The sequence below is a fragment of the Danio rerio genome, chromosome 8 (genome assembly GCF_052040795.2).
Source record: "Danio rerio strain M-AB ecotype USA chromosome 8, GRCz13ab, whole genome shotgun sequence".
NCBI classification, from domain to species: Eukaryota; Metazoa; Chordata; class Actinopteri; order Cypriniformes; family Danionidae; genus Danio; species Danio rerio.
This window is the reverse complement of record NC_141028.1, coordinates 51,855,402-51,878,269: the sequence shown is the minus strand read 5'-3', so window position 1 is coordinate 51,878,269 and position 22,868 is coordinate 51,855,402. Positions and strand designations below refer to the sequence as shown.

The following is a 22,868-nucleotide window of genomic DNA, read 5'->3' as shown; positions in this document are numbered from 1 at the left end:
TGTATGTTTCATTTATTGTAAATGTATATTCATTTATAATGTAACTTTTATTAATGTTATATTGTACTTTTATATGTTTATTCATTTTAAATTTTTTTCTATTGCAGAACCACACACCCATACACACACAAACAAGCAAGTTGATGCCAATCAATAAGTGAAGATTTAATCATTCTCTGGAGTGAGACTGTTGTCTTGACCCGCAACCCGTAGCCTTCAGCAAACCAAACGAACTAGCTCAAAGACAGAGATTTTACAATATTAGTTAGAAAGTAGAACTCAATTTACAATTTACTCCTACAAATAATTAATTCCCCATTTAGTGTGAACTCAACATGTGTCATTATCGCTAGCTGTTGGCTCAAAGTTCGCCCTTAACATGCATCACAACGCATTTTTGCATTTTTATGTGGACAGAGAATTAGAAAAGAAAAAAAAACAGAAAAAACCTTGTTTATAAAATATTTGCTTGGTCCAAACAAGAGTGCATCTAAATCCACATGAAACAATTAATTGACTGACGAAACCTAGTATAACATTTTTAATACTTTATGCTCATAACAGCCACAGTTTATTTGTGTATTTGAAGTTGTTATTAGAAAAAATGTCATTTTAGAGTTTAAAATGTCAAAACTGAAAGAGTGATACTTGATGACAGTTGACATAAGCATGCAAAAAATCTCATTCACATTCATGACACATTTCATCACACGCTTCACGTGTTACCGACCTAATTTTATCTTTAAAAAAAAATCATTTAGACTGTTGTGTCCGGTAGTGGAAATATGTTGGATCTTTACTGAAACACGGCACTAGAACGTTTTGAACAAAGCAAACAGGATTTATTATTCTTTAGAGGTTTTACAGCAGCATGATACTGTCTCACACTCTTCTATCTCTGATGATCACTGCACTACCATATTACCCGGCAGCGCCCCCTGTATACAATCAACCACAGGCATATGTACAGAACACACACAATTTCAGCTGAACTACAACAACAGTAGCATTCAGCAGTATGAACAAAATAATACACTTTCTCTTTTCTTTCATTAATTCTTATTTTTGGTGAACAAACACCACATAGACAGTGCTTGTCACATCCAGAATGACGCGATCACTATGGATCCAGCAGATAATTTAATAATGATAATAAAACAAGGTAATCGCTCTATTGAGGCTCCAGCCCCAGAGCGCCCGCCAGTGTCGGCTCCAGCCCTAGAGCGCCCGCCAGTGTCAGCTCCAGCTCCAGAGCGCCCGCCAGTGTTGGCTCCAGCCCCAAAGCGCCCGCCAGTGTCGGCTCCAGCCCCAGAGGCCTCTCCAGCCGGCTCTCCTAAGAACCCCTGCCTTGTGTTTCCTGCAGGATCATCCATGGGTCATCCCTCCCACCCCTCCCTGGTGGTCCTTCCCACTGTATTGGACGGATTCCCCGGCCGCACCCTGGCTTCCTGGCGGGGCGCCTGAACCACAGACTTGCCCTGATTTGGCCCTACCTTCCCTCCCTTTGTTCTTGCTCCGCTCTGCCCCCCCCCCCCCTGGAAGCCGCTCTTTAGAGGGGGGGTAATGTCACATCCGTCAGTGACCATCTGAGGGCGCTGTAGTGCACTAGGACTTTGTAGGCACTGAAGCGTCCAAGGAAAAAACTACATTCTCATACATACCATGCGCATACACCGGAACACTTACACTGACCGGTCATCTCATCTGTTTTGTTTTACCGTTGATTATCTGGACTATATATTCAACCATACCACCTTTGTTTGTCATCGCGTCGTTTGTCTTTCTGGTCTTCCATGTCTCGCTTGTTCCTAGTTCCACAGTAAGTCTTGTATTCATAGTTTGTTGTTCCTGATCGTGTTTTCGTATTTTTGCCTAAGTCTAGTTTGTAGTGTTATTGTTTCTGAGCCTTGTCTCTGTTTTAGTTTCTGGTTTGTCGTTTGTTTGTTACTTTGTATTTTTGATCACCTTGTTTGTTTCACTGTAAATAAATCTGCACTTGGATCCGCACCTTTTTGTTTTTGTTCCTGTTTTGATCACGCTAAACGTGACAGTGCTATTTTAGAAAAATTAATTACATTAACATTACATACACTTATGAATGACTCTTTATGTACCCTTAATCTTAACATGAAAAACTCTAAGCATTGCTGAATGTATCAAGCAGTATGTATTAGTTGGTCAAATTGTCAAACCTTTCTCCAAGGCCAATCACATGCTCCGTAGTCATATGTAATTTCCTCTCCAAGGAAAATATCCCTGGCTGCAAAAAGGCACAACTGAGGTTTTCCCTGAACCACAATCTTTTTGACAGTGCAGTTGGGGTGCAGATTGTCATCATTTACCAGCCGACCGAGGATTTCATCCTCATGACAGGCATCAATGCTGCAAAAAAATTAATAAAAAAAGCAAATTTTAATTATTCTCTCTCATAACAATTTAAAAAATCTAAAATATGATAACACAATGAACTAAATATATATGTAAATTTGAAAGGTGAAAACACTTATCACCACTTCTTATTTTGCCATGTAAAGTCAAACATAAATACGGTATTTTGATTGCGATCCCGTCTATGCTCTGCTTCCACAAATCTATCATCTCCCTTGTATTCAACTACAAAACTTCATAAACGTAGACAAATAAACTTTACGAAAAATATAAATAAAACATAAGTTAGGGTTCAAAAATCTCACATTAGCATTCTCTCTGTGTGTGAATTATATACAAAGTAATTATTTTGAAGTGGATCAAAACCTTTTATAAAAGATGTTCTAAATCTATTAAGCACCTGTTCTTTTCTTAGGACAATTTTCTTAGAACTTTTTTGATCCACTTCAAAAGTTGACTGCTGATAAATAAAAAATAAAACACACACAATGCATATTTATGTACTTTAAGGCATATTTTAAATTTGGTGATGTTATTATTTTTAACCTTAAATTAGTAACTGTTTAAAACTTTATAGAACTAACATAAACTACATTTCTAGGAGCAGAAGGTCACACATGTTTAAAATTTAACCTCAGTATTATTACAGCAACCTATATAATAGTGTATAATAATATTATTTGATGAAATAATATATGAAAAGGCTTAGATGTTGCAAAGCAATTGCACATTTAACTATTTCACTTAATTTATTAAAGCACAATACAAGAACCATGAAATCTTACCTTTGTAATCATCTATATATTTAGTTTACAAAGAATGGATCTTGTCGGTGGAGCTGGTGATGTGTTTCTCGGCATCGTGTAAAGGTTTAATCCTCCGTCTATTCATTTTGTGGCTCAGGGTTTTGGTGACCGTCAGGCTGCGGCTCATGCACTCTGGCCTTTGATCCACACATCACCCAGAGAGTTAGCACATTAGCACGCAAAATATATACTCTTGTAAACAAGCTGAATCACATACCCAACGACAGTTTATGTTGTACGTGTTTTAGAAATACCTACATTGAAACAACATCGATTGAAACATGCAAAAAATCATTTAAAATAAAATTAACTTTGCCTGATACATTTTGAACCACGACATAAATATACGACCGAAACACTCGTCACATAACCAATTTTATTATATTATGATAAGGAAAAACAGTCTAACTTGCCTACAAACCTTGATTTATTTATTGATGTATCTTAATTAAGTTGATTAAAGTCGAATTGCTTCATTTGATGTTCCAATTTGCCCACGTGCTGTACGCAATGTGTAAATCGCGGCAGGTGTGCTTAAGGGTGCAGTTCAATTCAATTCAATTCAGCTTTATTTGTATAGCGCTTTTACAATGTAGATTGTGTCAAAGCAGCTTCACATAAATGGTCATAGTAACTGGAACAGTGTGGTTCAGTAACTGGAACAGTGTGGTTCAGGTTTTAGTGTTTAAGTTCAGTTCAGTTCAGTTTAGCTCAGTTCAGTGTGATTTAATCATTACTGAGAGTTCAAACACTGAAGAGCCAATTCATCGATGCGTAGCTCTACCAATCCTGAACCATGCGAGGCAGTGGCGACAGCGGAGAGGGAAAAAAAACTTCACCTGATGGGAGTGAAGAAAAAAAACCTTGAGAGAACCAGACTCAGTTGGGCACGACCATTTTAATTTCTCCGCTGGCCAAAAGTCTTGTGCAGAACTTCATTCGCCGTGGTTTATGCTGGAAGATGGCCTCAATGAAGACTCGTCTGTCCCTGGAGCATCGCTGGAATCAGACTCATGTTCTCCACTCCCCACGACCATCAGCGCAGCAGCAGCTCAGGATATGGCCTGGTCCCGGATATGGAATCCTTGGGATCATCACGTTGCTGGTCTTGGATCCAATCAGTGACTCCGCCTAATCTGAGGACCTCGGGATGAGTATCCCCAGGTGAAAATAGAGAATAAAGAAAATAATTAGCGTAGCTGCTGTTCATAGTGTATATAAGCAAGATGCAGAAGCCAGTGTGGAACCCGCTAGGTGATGCATTGAGTGTATGCTTTACTAAACAGATAGGTCTTTAATCTAGTTTTGAACTGGGAGAGTATGTCTGAGCCTCGGACGTTATCAGGAAGGCTATTCCAGAGTGTAGGAGCCATGAAAGAGAAGGCTCGACCTCCTTTACTTGATTTTGCTATTCTAGGTACTACCAGAAGCCCTGAATTTTGAGATCTTAAAGAGCGAGTTGGTTCGTAGCGAGACAGAAGGTTGGTTAGATAAACAGGAGCTAGATTATTTAGAGCTTTATAGGTGAGAAGTAATATTTTAAATTCAATACGAAACTTAACAGGCAGCCAGTGTAAGGAGGATAAAATTGGGGTTATATGATCATATTTTCTAGACCTGGTCAGAACTCTGGCTGCTGCATTTTGTACTAATTGAAGTTTGTTAATAGAGGATGCTGGGCAGCCAGCAAATAGAGCATTACAGTAATCCAGTCTTGAAGTCATAAAAGCATGGACTAGCTTTTCTGCATCTGAGATGGATAGCATATTTCGTAATTTAGCGATATTTCTCAGATGAAAGAAGGCAGTTTTTGTGACATGGGATATATGGTTTTTAAAAGTTAGATTGCTGTCTAATATGACACCCAAATCTTTTATAGTAGAGCTAAAGCTAACTTTGTATCCCTCTAATTGTAAATTGAGTTGCGAGATCTGCTGTGTGCAAGATTTAGGCCCAATAAGTAATAATTCTGTTTTGTCGGAGTTTAAGAGAAGAAAATTGTTGGTCATCCAGTCTTTGATGTCTTTGATACACTCATATAGTTTAGAAAGTTCAGACGTCTCGTCAGGTTTAGTTAAAATTTATAATTGAGTATCATCTGCATAGCAGTGAAAGCTGATCCCATGTCTTCTAATAATGTCTCCCAGAGGTAGCATGTAAATTGTAAACAGTAAAGGGCCTAAAACTGATCCTTGAGGCACCCCATACTTTACTGGGCAGATTTGTGAAGGCTGTCCATTAAGATTCACAAACTGGTAGCGGTCAGTTAAGTATGACTTAAACCATTGTAGAGCCTGTCCCTGTCCCCAGTACCGCAATCCGACTACATGAGCGGTATATAGAGCAGCACAGCGATACACACACACTCAAGTCAGGTGAATGGTCAAGGTGGGGATCAATGAAAAAAACGGCACTAGGCATATCAGCAACGCCTCCTGAGTATTTTAAAGGCAAAACATAGTGGGGACCGGGACTTTGGTCCCCACCATGTTTTTGGTCCCCACATTGTGAGTGTGCTAACATGCTGAGGTCCACACCATGTAATAAAAACAAACACACACACCTACACAAACTCAGCTTCTTAGGGAGATTTGAGATTGTTTGAAGGGTTGAGGGTGAAAAAGATTCAAATGTGCAAGCGGTGATGTACCAGTCCAGCCTGTGCTACTACTCCAGCAGGTGAGCGTTCAGATACTGACAGGTTTGCTTTGTGAGAAATGTCTGAGCTGATTCTCATGGTTCTGATATTCACTAGTGAGGCCATGAAGCTGCTTGGGATCCCGGGACACCACATTAGGCACTGCCTCACTAATGTGGTAACTGGGTTTTCCAAGCTCACGGTTGCTGTGAACTTGAGCTCTTGTCCTCATCAGTCAGATTGTTTGCTCAGAGTTTGACTGTCACTCCTCAATTCACAGGGCAGCGGCTCTGCTCCGCACAAGTGCATCCGGAAGAGCACAGGGATTTCCCGCAGCTTCCTGTTGGAGGTGGACGACCCAGACCGAAAGGGAGTCATAATAGACGGCAGCGGCAGATACGTCATTCCCATCATAGACGCGTGAGTAAACTGTACTTGGCATAGCTACATGTCCAAGTCTCCACATGATGTCTGCTTGTGTGTGTTTGCGCTCGATCTGTTCAGTGAGGCCTATGCTGCTGAGAAGAGAAAGAGGCCGTCCTTCTCCTGCCAGACCGAGCCTTTGCCCTCCTCGTCCTCAGCAGGTGCAGCATCTTCGGTCCGGGAACCCACTCCCTATTTCCACCAGAGACGCGCTGTGACCAGAAGAGACCACGTCGCTGAGAGACCTTCATCCAAGAGACATGGAGCCAACGTGTAAATATTGTACATAGTTTATTAATAAAAGATAATAAAGATTATAGCTGCATGAACTGGTGGACTGGTTAACCTTCACTCCAGTAGTGCAACACACACTAATTAATTCATTAACATAATTTTATGAAGTTTTGCTTTAATTTAGGAAAAGAAAAACTCTACTAGGCTAAAATCTGATGTTTTTTTCAGCGTTCTTACTCTACATCTTTAATGTCAGGTTATCCTTCAAATGTCAGTGTAAAGTGTTGAGTACACTATTAGTGCTCAGTCATGTTTTTCATAGTTACCAGTGCTGATGGAGTTTTTTAAAGTGTCATATTCTGCTGGAAACGTTTAATTTTAATGGTAATGAATAAGCTGAGGTATTGTGAGCAACTTCACAAGTTGGCCATAGTCTACACAGATGACATGCTCATCTACTCCCAGAACGAAATGTTGCAGCTTGTCTGGTCTTCAATGAGCCCAAGAGAGGCCCCGTCACAGTTGCATTTGCTAAAATCAGGTTCTGTTATGCAGAGTATTATAAGATTTTGAGAGTGATAACCTGAATATGATACAACATTTATCTTTCAGGTCAATCCTTTTTTCATAATTGGACCCCAAATCGTTACATTTTCGACCCTCTTGAAACCATGATGGTGCATTTAAAGGGTTAATCCTAAAAATAATCAAACATCACTTTAAATTTTGAAAACATTTCATTAGTTTATTTCGCATTTGGTGCTTATTCAAAATCTTTTAGCACTAACACACAGACCATTTCCAGAGCATTTAGTTGTAAATACACTATTAAATATTATTATTTACAGTATTATTTCTTAAACAATAATATTTAATACACAAAGTAGCCATTACAAAATTTGTCAAGCTGTTTAGTAAAAACTTAGTTTATTTATGCAACTGCATTATAGGACCTTGATCTCTGCTCTGTTGACTTTTGATGTGTACAATTCTTAAGCAGGATGTAAATTCGGATGTGGATACATATGTATTATTATTATTATTATTATTTTGTTCAGTTATGACTCAGAAGTCACATGTCTCGGTGTAAGCTGTGTGAGGTTTGTGATGGTGTTGATGTGTCGATGAGGGTGTTTATTTCAACTTTAGCGAAAATGAAAGATCAGCACTTATATTGTGTGGATGGCATCGCTATTTATTTTATTCCATTTAATATCCACAATGCAATATTAAAGTAAAAAAAAAGACAAGAAACGTACAGTGAAACAAAGAAACAGGTTATAAAGTTTTACAGAACTGGTCACACAAGTCTGGGGGAAAAAATTTGCTCGTAATTTGAGATTTAATTTCTTCACCTGCTCATGTAACTATTAAGGATTTTGATTTTAATAATTCACCATATTTAGTGTATGCAGCAACAACTTTATTCTCAGTAACGTTGAACAGAAATTTTGTGTCTCCATTTACTGGAGTGGGCTATATGCCCAATAAAAGTCTACTGTCTGTGACCTTGTAAGAGTTTTGAGTTACTATTTAAATGATAAGTCAGTGTATTAATTAAGAGGGGTAATCCCAGAGTAAAGATAATATTGTCTATGTAAAACCGAGTCACTGCTTGTGAAAGCAATGTAGTTTAACTCAAAACAAACTGACTCATGAGCAGGAAATCATCCCAGCACAAGTCTTGTTTATTTAACTTCAAGTATTAACTTAAAAGTTTATACTGTATGTTAGGGATATAAGGCCAGGTGTATTGAAAGATCATACACTGTAATTCAGTATTGTTTTCTTAGATGGAATGAGACCGAATGCAGTTGCAGTAAACTAATCCCAGTCTAGTTTGGCATCTCAATTCATCAAACTGGAAAATCCAGTTTATGAGTATGACTGACCCACAAAACAACATGTGATCAAGTAACACACACTGTGAGATTTTTCACAGCTGCGTAGCTGAACAACACTGAAGCGAAAGTTCTGTGGTTATTGCTGGCAAATAGACTTGTATGTAAATGAACTGATCATTTGGTTGGTTATTTGGGTTTTTCCAAATACAGGTGTACAGGACACCCTCTCACCCCCCAAAAAAGACTGTATGTATGTGCCAAAAATGTGAATTTCAGTTCTTTAAAACGGCAGTCTACAAGTATTTTGTTCTCCGTTACTTTTAGAAACCTGCTGTAAAAGGCAGAAAGATCATCTTGACAAGGTCTTTACGGTGAAGCTCTTCAATGCTAATGAGTCTGATGTTTCAAGGAGTATGTGTAGCTGTGTGGATACTGTACACATTAAAAGAACAAATACAATTTCTTGGTAATACTTTTTAACCCAAAAGGATTTTCTTCTCAAAAAGTAATCTAAACAAACAACATTTTTGGCAGATATGTCATTTACACATCGCTCTGTTATGTGTTAATATCTGATTAATTGCTTAGTACATTAAACCATGCAAATTGGTATTGGTATTTTTATGTTATTAGCTATACTTCTCTTCTATACAATGCTTCTGGTTACTGTTAACAACATCAGCATGTCATAGTGTGTTTAGCGTTACGTGTAGAATTGCAACTTATCTACACAGTCTATCATTTCTAATTGTCATACCATCCAATATTCATATTGATAAATTTATTTATTCCAGCTGCTGTGAGAAAAGGCTGTTAATGACCCTTACATAGGGTCACAGTAGCCTTTATCTGTCTATAAAAGTCCTTCTGTACAATAAGACAACAAAGATGGAAATCTGCCGCTCAAATTGGAAAGCATTATCGCATGCTTATACTGTGAATCAGGCTAAGGTAACAAGATAGATTTGAAAACTGACTGGTTAGGTTCTTGCTCATTCTTTGAATATATATTTTTTTAAATTACAGCATTAAGTATATTCTGGTAAACAAGATGTCTCTCTGAAACACCTGACAATACATCAAATATCAAACTAAAGCAATATTTGCATATTAAAATAATATCTATTTACTGTCTGATTGAAAAATATGTGTCAGTTTACAACATTTATATTTACAGTATGCATTCAGCAGAATATGTTCTGCATTTGTCACAAACTTCCCTATGCCGTCACGTGAGACTTCTAGAATTTTAATATTAGTCACTTCTAAGGTACTAGACCAATGATTCCAGTAGATTGCTCAGAGAAACCTCTAAACTCTTTTGCCCTTGCACTTTACAGTGAATAAAGAATTGTTTTCTGTTCACCACATGAGTTTATACAGTATGTACCATTTATGTGTGCACCACTTTGTCTGCTTCAGGATAATTATTAGTTACAGTTGTTTCCTTTTGCAGTGAAAAAGACCCCAGTAGCAAAACCCAGTAGCCCGAGAGCAAGACCAACTCCACAGAACACTGATGGACCAATGCTGGGCTGCTTTACCTCCACATCTGCACACAACACACACAAACATTTGGGAAATTCATGTGTTTTATTCGTGATTATATGTGAGTGTTGAATAAACACTCACCCCATGTTCTGGTCTGAGGTTGCTGAAGAGCTTTGTGCTCCACTGAACAGCTATAAATGTCGCCTTCCTCAGGAATGAAGCTCAGTCGAGAAAAGACATTCATTGTGCCATCTTTGTTAGGGTAATATCTGCTGATGGTTGATCCGTCTGTCACATTCACATTGTTCTTGGTCCACAAGACTCTGACCGGCGGAGGGAAGAATCCAGTCACATGACAGATCAGAGTGTTCTTGAGATTTAATTGTGGATCACTTTTAGGATAAATTGAGCTCCAGGGAGGTTCTGGCAAAGATTAGATCAACCACCATTTTAAACATTTTACTAAAACATTTTTTTGTTAAGACTTTATAATAAGATTGTATTAGTTATCGTATTTACTATCACAAACAAATGATGAAGAATATTTATAACAGTATTGATTCATCTTTTGTAATGATAGTTAATAAACGTTTTTTTTTTTTTTTGTTACTTCTTGTAAACTCACGGTGCATTAACTGATATTAACAAACAAGAATCTGTTGCTGTATTATTCCTAGCTCATGTTAGTAAATATTGCAAACTTATCATAAAGTGTGACTCATTTTTATCCCTATTTTTGTCTTACCAAGTACTTCAGGTGAACTGGCATACACCTCTCTAAGCACAGCCAGGTAGGCTTTGCAATTGAATTCTGCCCTTTTAGCATCCACATATATTGGCGGAAGCACAGCCTGACCAGCAAATTCAGGTAATGTAATAACATCTTTCTGCTCTTTGAAGTCCACGTGTGCCAACTGTTCATCATCAAACATGACAATAAAATCTTCCTGATCTGCATCACCACACGCCCCAATCAGTCCATATTTATGATAATCTAAAAAAAAAAAACAGGTTTACAGGTCTGAGTATTATTATTTTTGTTAAGGAATAGCATTTTTAATATATTTACATGAAGCATACATGAGTATAATCTTATTTATCAACTTGATTATCTATGAAATCTCATTTAACAAGTGTGAAATCGTTTACGGTATCATTAGTTATGTGTTACTGAAAAGCAAGCAGCTTTAAATGGATAGTTCACTCCAAAATAAAACTTTACTCTCTATGTACTCACACTAAAGTGGTTCTAACCCTTAAACACAAAAGAAGACATTTTGTGGAAAGTTGAAAACCTGTGAGTACTGACTTCCTTATTAGTAAAAACAAATACTACAGCAGTCAATGGTAACAGGATTTCAGCTTTGTTCAAGATACCTTCTCTTGTGTCTAGCAGAAGAAATAATCTCTTAAAGGATTGAAGCCACTTGAGGAAGAGTAAATGATGACAGCATTTTAAATTTGGATGAACTAAGTCTTCAATGCTAAAATGATTTTATGCTTGGTTCACTCACCTTTAGCTTGCACACAAACACAGATGAGTGTGATTCTTAACAATGCCTCCATTGTACATCACAAACAGTAAGTGCAGGTAGCAGAAAATGCCACTCGACGGCATGTCAGTAGAGTTTTGTTAGAAATGGTACAACCTATTATTCAAACAAGCTTTATTTAATCACTTACCTCATCCAATTGGCTGTGCAGCTATTCTGTGACAGAACAGTCTCTATGGGACATGGTCTGGGTTGAAGGCATGAGGAACTCTGTTTTAGTTCCTTTGTTAACCACTAGATGGTTCTGCTTCTTTACCACAAGTAACATTTTGGCCACTTTCAGGTACAGTTAGTCAAACGCTTGCTATGTAAATATCTAATTAGCCAATTAAATGACTGCAGCTTCATGCATTTAAGTGACTTTGAACTAGGTTAATGGTGACATATAGGGGCTAGTCTGAGAATCAAGGTCACAAACAAAAATGAAAAAAAAAAATTGTGGTTGTGTTTTCTTGACACACTTTAGGCGCTTTAGTGCCAACAGAGCATTGTTTAAACACCACAGCCTACTGTACTTGAGTATTATAGTTAATGTTGCAACCTCCTGGCTCCAGAAAGTAGCAACAAAAACCAAATAAAGTTCCAAACCAGAAAATCAAATCAACTTAAATATATTTAATCAAAAATTAAGTGAAATGATACATGAATATAAAGAAAAGAAAACAAAAAACTCCAAAACTGAAGAGGGAAGGATGAACACCGGGCTGTGTCCGAAACCGCATACTTCCATACTATATGGTACGCCAAAATCAGTATGCAAGCCGAGTAGTATGTCCGAATTCATAAGCTGCGTCCCAAATGGCACACTATACACTCATGCACTATGTACTTATGCACTTACACACTCAACAGGATAGTATATGTTTGTAGTGTTGTCCCAAATGGCACACTAATGTTTTTTTACTAAGCGGAAATTCAAACCGTTTCCCTGATGATGTTTGACGGTTGCCAAATCAGTGAAATAAACAACCGAATTATCAAATAATACCTGCGGTAAGTATTAGTATATTCATGCAAACATTTGTTTGTAGAGCAAGTAGTTTGACCGTTTTTTGCTGTTTATTATTCCTTGTCATTTCTCCCATAGGCGACTGAAACGGAAGTTCTAAGACAATCGCGAAAACAGGCGCACTTCCGCATTTTGGAATAAGGTCAATTGCAATGAAACTGAACCCTCACCTTCTCCTAGAAGTACATATGCGATCCATCATTTAACAGCTTGTTTGCTGGGATATGTTCAGCAGAGCAGCAGCTCTTGTCATATACAATGTTGATTTTGATCAACAAAATGGCCGCCGGGCTTTTTGCACCTTTTGCATTGCCTGACTAAAACTCCTAAGCCAATAGCTGTAAGGAGAAGCGTCACCATCCAATGAGCTCTAAATAACTAGAGATGGTCCCGCCCTCTCTCTCGACTCTCTTGCTAAGACCTTATGAATTAATTTTGCCAGACACGCTTGTGAATTAAGTAAAGTTAAGATTACAACAAAATCTTATTCATAGATTAAAGTAAAGCCATTACTAACATTCCATTTACAGTTTACTAAGTGGTGACATCGCTTTTAAGTCTTATAAAGTTTGATGTTGGCAATTGATATATATATATAAAAAATAAAAATAAATAAATAATAATAATAATAATAATAATATAAATTAATTAAATAAATAAATTAATAAAAAAAAAAGGTAAAGAAACAAAATTCCCACTTGACTGTTATAAATAGAACTTTAAACTTCACTATCACTTCACCTGCTCAGTCTTCAAGAGGTAACAGTTTTCCAGGACTACCAGACAAGCCACACCCCATATCCTCAGCTCTCCATCCATCTGCCATGCCGTGGGGGGACGAACGCCCACCCCTACCATCCTTACACATCGTGTCAACAAAGCTATCGGGCCAAGCATTAACTATTTCATGTCTGTCATACATGTATGATGTTGTAAAGATTTGATTTCTAATTCTGTTTGTTTTTCAATTTCAGAGATCATGACTGCCGGCTCCAGAAGCTGACCCCCATCCAACCTATTACACTCCACACCCATTCCAAATACATTCACACTCTTCATAAAAGATACATTCCACTCACACAGCATGTGTGTGACATGTTCACACTAGCCTTTCGATTTTGAGATGTTCTGAACTAACCTCAAATTTCAATCTCTCAATCCACCCCACAATATTTGATCTAATTTCTTTATTGAGCCCCTTTAGTTGGTTTCGAGGGATATTACCAAGGGCACGGGTTCACTTCACTATGGTCCCCCCAAATTCTCGAAATCCTCAGAACCAACAATCATCACCTTTTGAACTATATCCCATCATCTCCGCGGCTATCTAGCGGGGCTACGAATGGGCCGCATCTAGCATCCTCGTACAATGCGACACTGAAGCGGCTGTTCAATGCATTAAGCGTTAAGGGGCGTTCTCATGCCATTAAGGCGCTAAACTTGGACTCGAGCCAATAAACAGTTTTGTATAGTTGCTGAACATGTATCAGCTCAAAACTGACTCTGTCTCTTTTCTTTTTCTAGAAGTTTTGGCGACTGGCTCCAGAGGCGGATCGCCATCCAACACCAGTCCAACACTATCCAGAAATGATATTGCCCAAAGCCACCCGCTTTATCACACTACGCTACGGATACCTTTCCAAACACACAGCCCGCACCCTCTACGCTATGTACACCCTGGCTTTTTGGCCTCCTAAGATGTTCTGAACTAACCATAACATCTAACTTTAACCCCACCATCCACCCCACCGTATCTGATCTGATTTTGACGAATAAAGAAACTCTTTCATTCTTTGTCAAGCAAAGCAAAACAGACCAAATCCAGAGGGGGTACTACATTTACATTTTGACTCATTGCGCTTTCCAACCCCTTTTTAGCCTTTACATTTAGGAGAACCCAAGAGCCCAACTCTCTCACCCCCCTCTTTACTGATGACGCTAACCGTCCAGTAACACGTTTTTTGGTTTCAAAAACACCTAAAAGAAGTACTCTGCCTCAGGATTCCCCCCAGAACCATTCTCCAGCCACTCATTCAGAATTCGGGCAGCCACCACAGCAGCCCACCATGGGTTCTCCCAAGGACAGATTCAGATCCCCGGACGATGGTCTTCCGAAGCCTTCAAATCATACATTCGCCTCAGCCACTACCATCTCAAGGAAGCCCAGCTGATCCTCTCCAGCTGACACCCAACCACTGGAGCTCAAGGGCACGAGCACAACTCTGCTATTTCCTCCTATTTTCCCTCTAAGTAGCCTCTTAGCTACCTTTCATATTCTCCTCTCTCAAGCACGAGCTATACTCCGCTTCCCCCTCATTTTCTGCCCTCCTCCGCTCCAACTCTCTGGAGTTACTCTCAACCTCTACCCCCGCAGGGGTCCTGCCGAGCCCATCCTCAGCCCAACCCTTAGCAACCACATGCTAGCAAGAGCCCTCACCGCCCCCTCCTTCCTCCCATCTCTTGCTACACCCCCCCCCCCACGGGTCCCCGCAGGGATCGCTTCGAGCTTCGACCCCCGCAGGGGTCTCACTGCCCCCCCCCCCCCCCCCCCCAGCCACTAGTTCCCCCCCACCCCTTTACCTTTTCCGGTCTCAAGATCCTCAGCCCCTCTTTCTCCCTTCCAGTATTTAATAGCCCATTCTTTTTCTACTTTCAGCGTTGAGTAATTCCGCTCTCCATCCCCCCTTTTTCTGATCCCCTTTTCCATTTCCCATCTTTCCCTACCCCCCCCCCCTCCCCACTTATCTTTTCAGCGTGAGTTCCTCCACTTCTTTTCTCTTTAGCGACCAGTTTAGTCGCAATACTATCTTTCTTCTAGCGTTGAGTTCCTCCGCTACTCTCTCTCTTTTCCATAGGCCATCATTCCCCAGCTCTAACTCTCGCAGGAGTGACTAAAACGAGCTTTGATTCCCGCAGGAATCATGCCACGGCCACCTCTCGCTAGAGTCTTCACCACCCCCTCATTTTCCCAGACTACAGCAAGAGTATTGCCCCCGCAGCTCTAACTCACGCAGGAGTTACCCTGAGCTTCGACTCCCGCAGGAGTCAATCACTTCCCCTCCCCGACCACTAGAGGAAGAAAAAAAAAACAACAAAAAAACTCCTAACTTTTCTTCTTTCTGACGTTGAGTTCCTCCGTCCCTCTTTCTATCTCCCTTCCGGCATTTAGGCGCCCCTTCTTTTCTTTATTACAGAGCCGAGCGCTTCTGCTACCCCCCCCCCCAACCTTTTACTCCCACTTCCCCCCCTCTCTCCCTCCTTTCACAGCGTTGAGTTCCTCCGTTAATTTTCTTCCTTCAGCATAAGTTTACTGCTATCTTTCTTTCTTTTAGTGTTGAGTCATCCACTATCCTTTTCTTCATTCCGCATAGGCCCTCACTCCCTTAGTTCAGACTCCCACAAAGTCCCCCTAGCTTAATCTTCACAGGAGTTCTTATAAGCTCAGGGCTCTCTCCCGGGACAGCACGCCAAACTAGCTTTATTATCAATCATCAGCTAAGTGTGAAGTCTTGAATTGTTTTTTAGGGAAAGAATGAATAGAGCAGAGAAAAATTCAGTGGAACTTCCTTGGGGTTCCGTATAAATGTCTGAATGAAGAACAAGAAACTCTTTTGGAAATTAGTTCTTCTAAGAAAAAAATACATTGTCAGAACAAACAAACAAGTTTAATTGAAGGAAAAAAAAAACTAAACCAGAGACAAATGTTATAAAAAAAATACTAGTCACTGAATTAAAACAGGACAGGGCAATAACAATACAAGGATCAAAACATGACAGGAAAAACAGGGGAAAATGCAGGGGAAAAACAAGACTCAGCAAAGAGTCTGTGTGAATGAGGTGTCTTTATAGTCCAAGTAATCAGTCCAACATGAGCTTTCATCATGAGCTTGTGTGTCAGGAGAACCAGAAACTGGTTTCTCCAATTACATTATATTTTGAGCATTTAATTTGTCATTTAATTATTACAGGATTTTACTGAGTTGTTTATTGAAATATCAAACACATTTGATTTCTCATTTGAGAATGCATTTTAATTCATAATTTGATTGTAATTCTGACATCCATATATAAATATATATATACACAACAGTTAATACAAATTAACAGTCCACATGTGCTAAGAGTTTCTTTTTGTAAAGCGAGCTAGGTAAATGTAAGATGAAAATTCACATTAAAAGTCTTTCTGGAACTTTTTGTGAGGATTAGAAATACTGCAACCTTTATTTTTTTCAAGTGAGGAGGTCTGAGATAAACTAGACTTTTTTTGGGTGAACTTGCAATATTTTGCTCTCAAACTAATTTTTTTTTTAACTTAATGAAGAAATTTTTGATATTAGTTGAGTAAACAGATTAAATGTAGGTGTTCAGACATTTTTACAGAATTTTGCCAAACCAAGAAAACAAATAAATAAATAAATAAATAAAATAATTTTAACGTTTTTCAAGTTGGATTTTTTTACAGTGTAGAAAAACTTAACATAATTTATGCTGATGTAGTTTCTCTCTAAATCTTTTGGTTTAACTTTAACCATGTAATTTAGGACGAGGCTCTGAAAAGTGTGATTACTCCATGACTCCATGTAGGTATTATGATGTAAAATTCACCATCATATCTGTTCTCTAAGGTTAGGTTTGGACAAATCAACAAAAAAATTATTTCCTTTATTTCAGCTTCTTCGCAAGATGAAACATGAATAGTGAGACTGCATATTAAACTCATGAGAATGGGAAGACGCCTGTTGACAAATAAAAATTGCTATAAACCCATCATGAAATGGTCTCCTGATAATTGTTGCTCAAAGAAATATTTGCTAATATTATTTTTCTATTTTTAATTGTATCTCTGACTCTTGGTCTAGATTAACTTGTGCACACTTTAAATATTTTGTAGTTATAAGTGAGAAACGAGTAACACATGTAAATGAAACCACTTGACCGACAGCATCAATGAATGTTAAACAGGCCTTAATGCACCATTTACAAGGAAAATGTTTGAACTACTGTAAAATTTAAAAACACTTAGAAATCAGCAATTACCCTTTTATTATCAACACTGGTGACAATCAGAAAATAAAAATCAACCCAGAACAATACAAAACATACTGAAATATTACTCCACAAGAACAACATAAAATAAAGGCAAAGAAAGAAGTAAAGAACTTTAAGCTGCATAATTCAATTATTCTGCAATGCATGCTGGGAGGTTTGTACTATGCTGGCACCCAGCATGCATTGCAGCATAAATGAATTATGGATTTTTTTAGCAACCATGGTTGAGGTTCATACCCTGATTCTTGATGTCTGTGTGTCTTAAATGTGATGCTGGAGCTCTCAAGGGTTTGTGCATGAAACTAATTAAATTATTAAATTCTTGTTTGTTTGTTGACCCTCCATGTAAACTTGCAGTATTAACCCATACAATATCAAATAAAAGCTGTTTTTTTTATTATTCAACTTATAAAATACTAGAAATTATATCAGTAACAATTCAGTACATACAAGTTTCTCATTGCCTTTCTAGCTATAACTGATGAGTTTTAGAAACACAGTTATGACAGCTAGAGAAACATTAAAATGAAAGAGTAAAGGATCAAACGCCAAACTAAAGCAGCCTCTGATCTCCACGATGGTGAGGTCAAATGAAACATTTTAAATAAAAATATATAAACCTCTGTTAATTATCAAATATGCTGGCAGATATGAGAGAAATGAAGCCAAACTGTAATCAGTGAAGCTGCTAATGCTTTTGTTTAATGGGGTTGTTTAATCCTCTGTTTTAATTGAGTTGTTTTGTTGTAATGTTGTTACTGTATAGTTTTATTTCTTGTTCTTTGCTTCAGGGATTGTGCTTGTTAACAGCAGGTGTTCATCAGTGTCTGAATTTAGTCATTTGTGGTCATTCAAGCTGTCTAGTGGACTAAACTAATCCACTAATTTAGGGACTAGTGAATAAGGGTGTGTGTTGAGATTTCAGACATTCTAATTAGTTTCTCGAAAACAAAGGTTAGATCTGTTACAGTTATTTTCCATACTTTGTCCAGAAATGAGCAGTTAATCATTTAAAAGGTTTTCACTGTAGATTTTACAGACTTTTACTGCTCGGGACAGTAGACAGGATTGTTACTGGCCCCTATTGGCCAGTAACAATGAGCACGTTATTTTTTTCCATATACCTGGTCACAACAAGTACAGCGAAAAGATGGCAACATGGCAGCAACATCAAACTGTGAGGCTAAAAGAAAATTTAAAGCAGACAATTACATGTGTAAAAAACTAAGAAACTGGAAAAATAAAAATAAATAGTTGTCGGTTTGGCAAGCCATTTTTATAAAAAATAATTTAGAATTCCAATAAAATACCAGCACATTTTCCATACTGCTTTTCCATTTGCATAAAATCTTGAATTTTGCTCATTATACGATTATTAACATTTTTAAAATGATTGATTCATTTGATTCATCTTGATTCATTCATTTATTTTCTTGTCCGCTTAGTCGCTTTATTATTTCGGGGTCGCCACAGCGGAATAAACCGCCAACTTATCCAGCACGTTTTTTATGTAGCGGATGCCCTTCCAGCCGCAACCCATCTCTGGGAAACATTCTAGATTCACAGATATTATTTTTATTTAAAATATGTTGCTAAGAAATAGCTATTAACTTCTTTTTTTTGGTGGGGCCAGTGAAAATTTTGCCAGGGCAAGTAAAAATCTCAACCAATGGCCCGATCGGCCCAGTAGGAAAAATCCAATGAACCCAGTATATATATGTATATATATATATATATATATATATATATATATATATATATATATATATATATATATATATATATATATATATATATATATATATATATGGGCTACTGTAAAGTAAATATGGTTCTATCATAAAGTTTTGAATTAAACTTTGGATTTGGAGAAAACAACTTTGATATTGTGTTGATTTTTAGGCATAATAAAGATCAAATGTGAATATGAATGGATTTACATTGAAAATTTCAAATGCATCAAGAAAATCATGAGCTAAAGGAGTTTCAAACCATGTTGAACACACAGAGACGAGCTATTGTGCAAAAAGAACTTAAAGATGCCTTTAAAAAGTTTCAAAGTACTTTAAAAAACAAAAAAACAAACCCCCAATAGGTGGCAGCAAGAGGCCACTTTATTTGAGTAAAGCATTGAGCAATTCATTCAGCCAAAGAAGCGAATAGGATGAACGGACAGTTGAATCAATCACTGAATCATCGACTCACCCGAGTCTATATATATAACATAGTTAAAAAAAGCAGTGCAACACACACTAATTAATTCTTAATTATTAATTAATTAACACATACATTAATAAAGAAAACGATCAACACATTAATATAGAAATGATAGAAAATCCCTCAATCAGCCCTTACGATCATGCCCTCCCAATCATCCCCATCCACCGAATTGGCTCTATCACTTTCTCTTCACTCCACCAATAGCTGGTGGTTGGTGAAGCACTGGCGCCGTTGTCCTGTGGCTGCCGTAGCATCATCCAAGTGGATGCTGCACACTGGTGGTGGTGTGGAAGTGACCCCCCCTCATGATTGTAAAGCGCTTTGGGTGTATAGCCATACACAATAAAGGCGCTACATAAATACACATTACATTACAGTCTTAAAATTCTCTAAACCAGTGGTCTCAAACTCAATTCCTGGAGGGCTGCAGCTTTGCATAGTTTATCTCCAACCACCTTCAACTCACAGCTGCCTAAAAGACTATGGTAATCTTAAATAGCTTGATTATTTGGATCAGCTGTGTTTGAATAGTTGGAACTGTGAGTGCGAATGTCAAAATGGTTTGCTGGAACTTCAGAACATGATTATAGCATATCTGCAAAATGTGATTACTCACCCAAAACATTTCATTCATATTTCAAAACTTAGTTATCATGTCAGTAATTTTAATACACATTCACAGGTTTCTCCTATCATAAGTAGTATCTTTTACTGTATGTAAAAAAAAATGTTATCAACAGGTTGTTTTTGTTACAGTCACATAAATTAAATGTTTAAATAGCTCTGCTTATATTTTTTTACCATCTGTACACCAATATAAGTAGAGAATGTGTGTGTCCGTGATTGGGGCTGTGTCAGTGTGGTAATGTGGGCTGGTGTGGCTACAGTGCCAGGGCTGAATTTTTGTCTCAGTCCACCCATGGTGTCTGCGGTCATATTTATCAATATCTGAATTTGCAGGAAACAGGGGAAAAGAAAGTAAATGTAAGCTAGACCACTGAAATAGTACACATTCTTTTTCACAAGATAAATAAAGTTAAAAGTTTTACTTTACCAAACATAATGTCCATTCTGTTGTCCAGTCAAGGTGTTTCACTGTGTAGTTGTATTGATGTCCTTCACTCAGCTCTTCTTCACTTTTGATCAAAGTCTTTCTCATCTTGTTATACATAGTTATACATAGCACAAAATATAAGACCAGCATTGTTGTTTTTATCATCATGGTACTTTAAAACCCTCTGAGTCATTCATAACACTCCAAGTGGTTGATTCATAATATCCTATAATATCTGCAGATCATCCAACAACAGCACAACGCTAAACCCTGGAATTAGAATCTCTCCAAATATATATGTTGTAAAAGTCATTAGTGAATGAGAACCTGAAGACAAGATCAATATTTTAATGGTCAAAAATGAGACTTATTATACGCACAAATTAGACCCCCAAAATTAAAACCCATTGCTTTTACAAAAGTTTGTAGAATTTACTATAAAAAGTGCCAACCTTCAACACTGGCTCATTGGAGATATGTGCCCAGGGCTACATTTTCTTGCAGTTTTTGTTATCACAAATCCACTAGAGTAAGCGTGAGAGAAGCTGGTCGACTTGTCATGATTAATAACCCAACCGATACAAAGTAATAGAGAAAGGTGGTATAACCATGTTATAACACTGCTCTTTGTTTTGGGCTTTGTTTTAACTGGTTTTTGTAACCAGCCTTCATTTGGCTCAAACCGCAGCCCACTACGCCTCCAAAATCTGATGCCGTTTAAAACAAACTCCAAAGCAAACCAGTCAATCTGAAAAAAAGCTGTATACATACAGTATAGACGTAAGGGGTCAGCGGGACCAGCCTGAAGCATTTGCTTTACATTAAATGTTTTTATTATGTACTCCAAGGCACATAATTCTTGAAATGTAGCCCTGGCATATTCCCTTTATATATAAAACTTTATCAATTTTGTGTTGCCTCATCTTTTCTTTTTTCTTTTTTCTCTGCAGATACTTTTTATTGATTCAAAACATTAAAAAATGCAATACATAGTGTATTAGTAACCAAACACCAACCAAAGAACACCCACCCTATCCCTGACAAAGCCATAAAGATAAAATAAAATAGAAAAATAAAATTTAGTAAAATACATAAAAAATAAGTTCAACACATTAAACTCCAATAAAAGTGAAAAATATATTTAAATAAATCATAACAAATATAATTTACGTATTAGCACTGTCTACTATCATTAAACACGTGAGTATGATCACATTATTTAGCGTTACTCAACAGTCAGTCCATGCTCACCATAAAAGAAGTCCTAAATCTTGTGTGCATGTTTTGTTTGATTAAGTAAATTCTATACAAGAAGACAGTTCCTTAATCCAAAGATGCAGGGGATGGACTATAAAACATTTCAAGTGAATGGCAATCAGGTGCTTTGCATTCAATAAACACAGGTTTACAAACTTCTGTTTGTATGTTTTCAGATATAAGGCAGGTGGAAAAAGAACACACATTTTAGGGAAAACAGGGATTTTTTAAACAGGCAGGGAATTGAAATGAGTCAATTATGACACATAAAATTACTCAGTTTATATAAGGAAAAAACTATAGATGCATGTTTCCTTTTCATCTTGTCTGAGCTAGCAGACACAGCATAAACACTAAAGACTAAGACAATCTACAAAAGTAAAAAAAAATTAAATGTCCCATTTAAGTAAAGCTACTAATCACTTTTTACTTTGTCTTTACCAGTAAGATTACATTCCATACAATGTTATTTATTTAATACTTCATATTTTTTACGATTTTGGTATGATGTATTTTAAAAGTGTAGAAAGTAGGAAATTTCAATGTCTAACTGACACATAGTTGTCATCTCTGCAAAAAATAAATAAATAAATATATATATATATATATATATATATATATATATATATATATATATATATACACACACACACACACACACACACACACACACACACACACACACACACACAGTTGAAGTCAGATTTATTAGCACCCTTTTGTTTTTTTCTTTTTTTTCTTTCTCTTTTTTAAATGTTTCCCAAATGATGTTTAATAGAGCAAGGAAATTTTCATAGATTGTCTGATAATATCTTTTTCTTCTGGAGAAAGTCTTATTTGTTTTATTTTGGCTAGAATAAAAGCAGTTTTTAATTTTTAAAAAAACAGTTTTGGGACAAAAT

At 37.3% G+C, this 22,868-nt stretch overlaps 1 protein-coding gene and 1 long non-coding RNA gene across 2 annotated transcripts; one reads left to right on the top strand and one right to left on the bottom strand.

Annotated features, from left to right (window-relative positions):
- Positions 1 to 1,268: 1,268 nt before the first annotated feature.
- Positions 1,269 to 6,580, top strand: LOC147835780 (uncharacterized). The gene is made up of 3 exons (XR_015498415.1): positions 1,269 to 3,739; positions 5,505 to 6,252; positions 6,337 to 6,580. It is a non-coding gene; the product is annotated as an uncharacterized LOC147835780 (long non-coding RNA).
- Positions 6,581 to 7,213: 633 nt separating this feature from the next.
- On the bottom strand, positions 7,214 to 11,471 carry mhc2d8.46a (major histocompatibility complex class II d8.46a). Its single transcript, XM_087265315.1, has 4 exons — positions 11,339 to 11,471; positions 10,570 to 10,818; positions 9,966 to 10,247; positions 7,214 to 9,885 (listed from the first exon to the last, which is right to left on the bottom strand). The coding sequence occupies exons 1-4, from the start codon at positions 11,388 to 11,390 to the stop codon at positions 9,764 to 9,766; spliced, it is 705 nt and encodes a 234-aa protein (XP_087121441.1). The 5' UTR covers positions 11,391 to 11,471; the 3' UTR covers positions 7,214 to 9,763.
- Between the last annotated feature and the right edge of the window lie 11,397 nt (positions 11,472 to 22,868).

Coding starts and splice junctions, on each gene's coding strand:
- mhc2d8.46a (XM_087265315.1), bottom strand. CDS start 11,390: ATGGAGGCATTGTTAAGAATCACACTCATCTGTGTTTGTGTGCAAGCT. Junction 10,248..10,569: donor CAGTTCACCTGAAGTACTTG/GTAAGACAAAAA, acceptor AATCTTTGCCAG/AACCTCCCTGGAGCTCAATT. Junction 9,886..9,965: donor ACCTCAGACCAGAACATGGG/GTGAGTGTTTAT, acceptor TGTTGTGTGCAG/ATGTGGAGGTAAAGCAGCCC.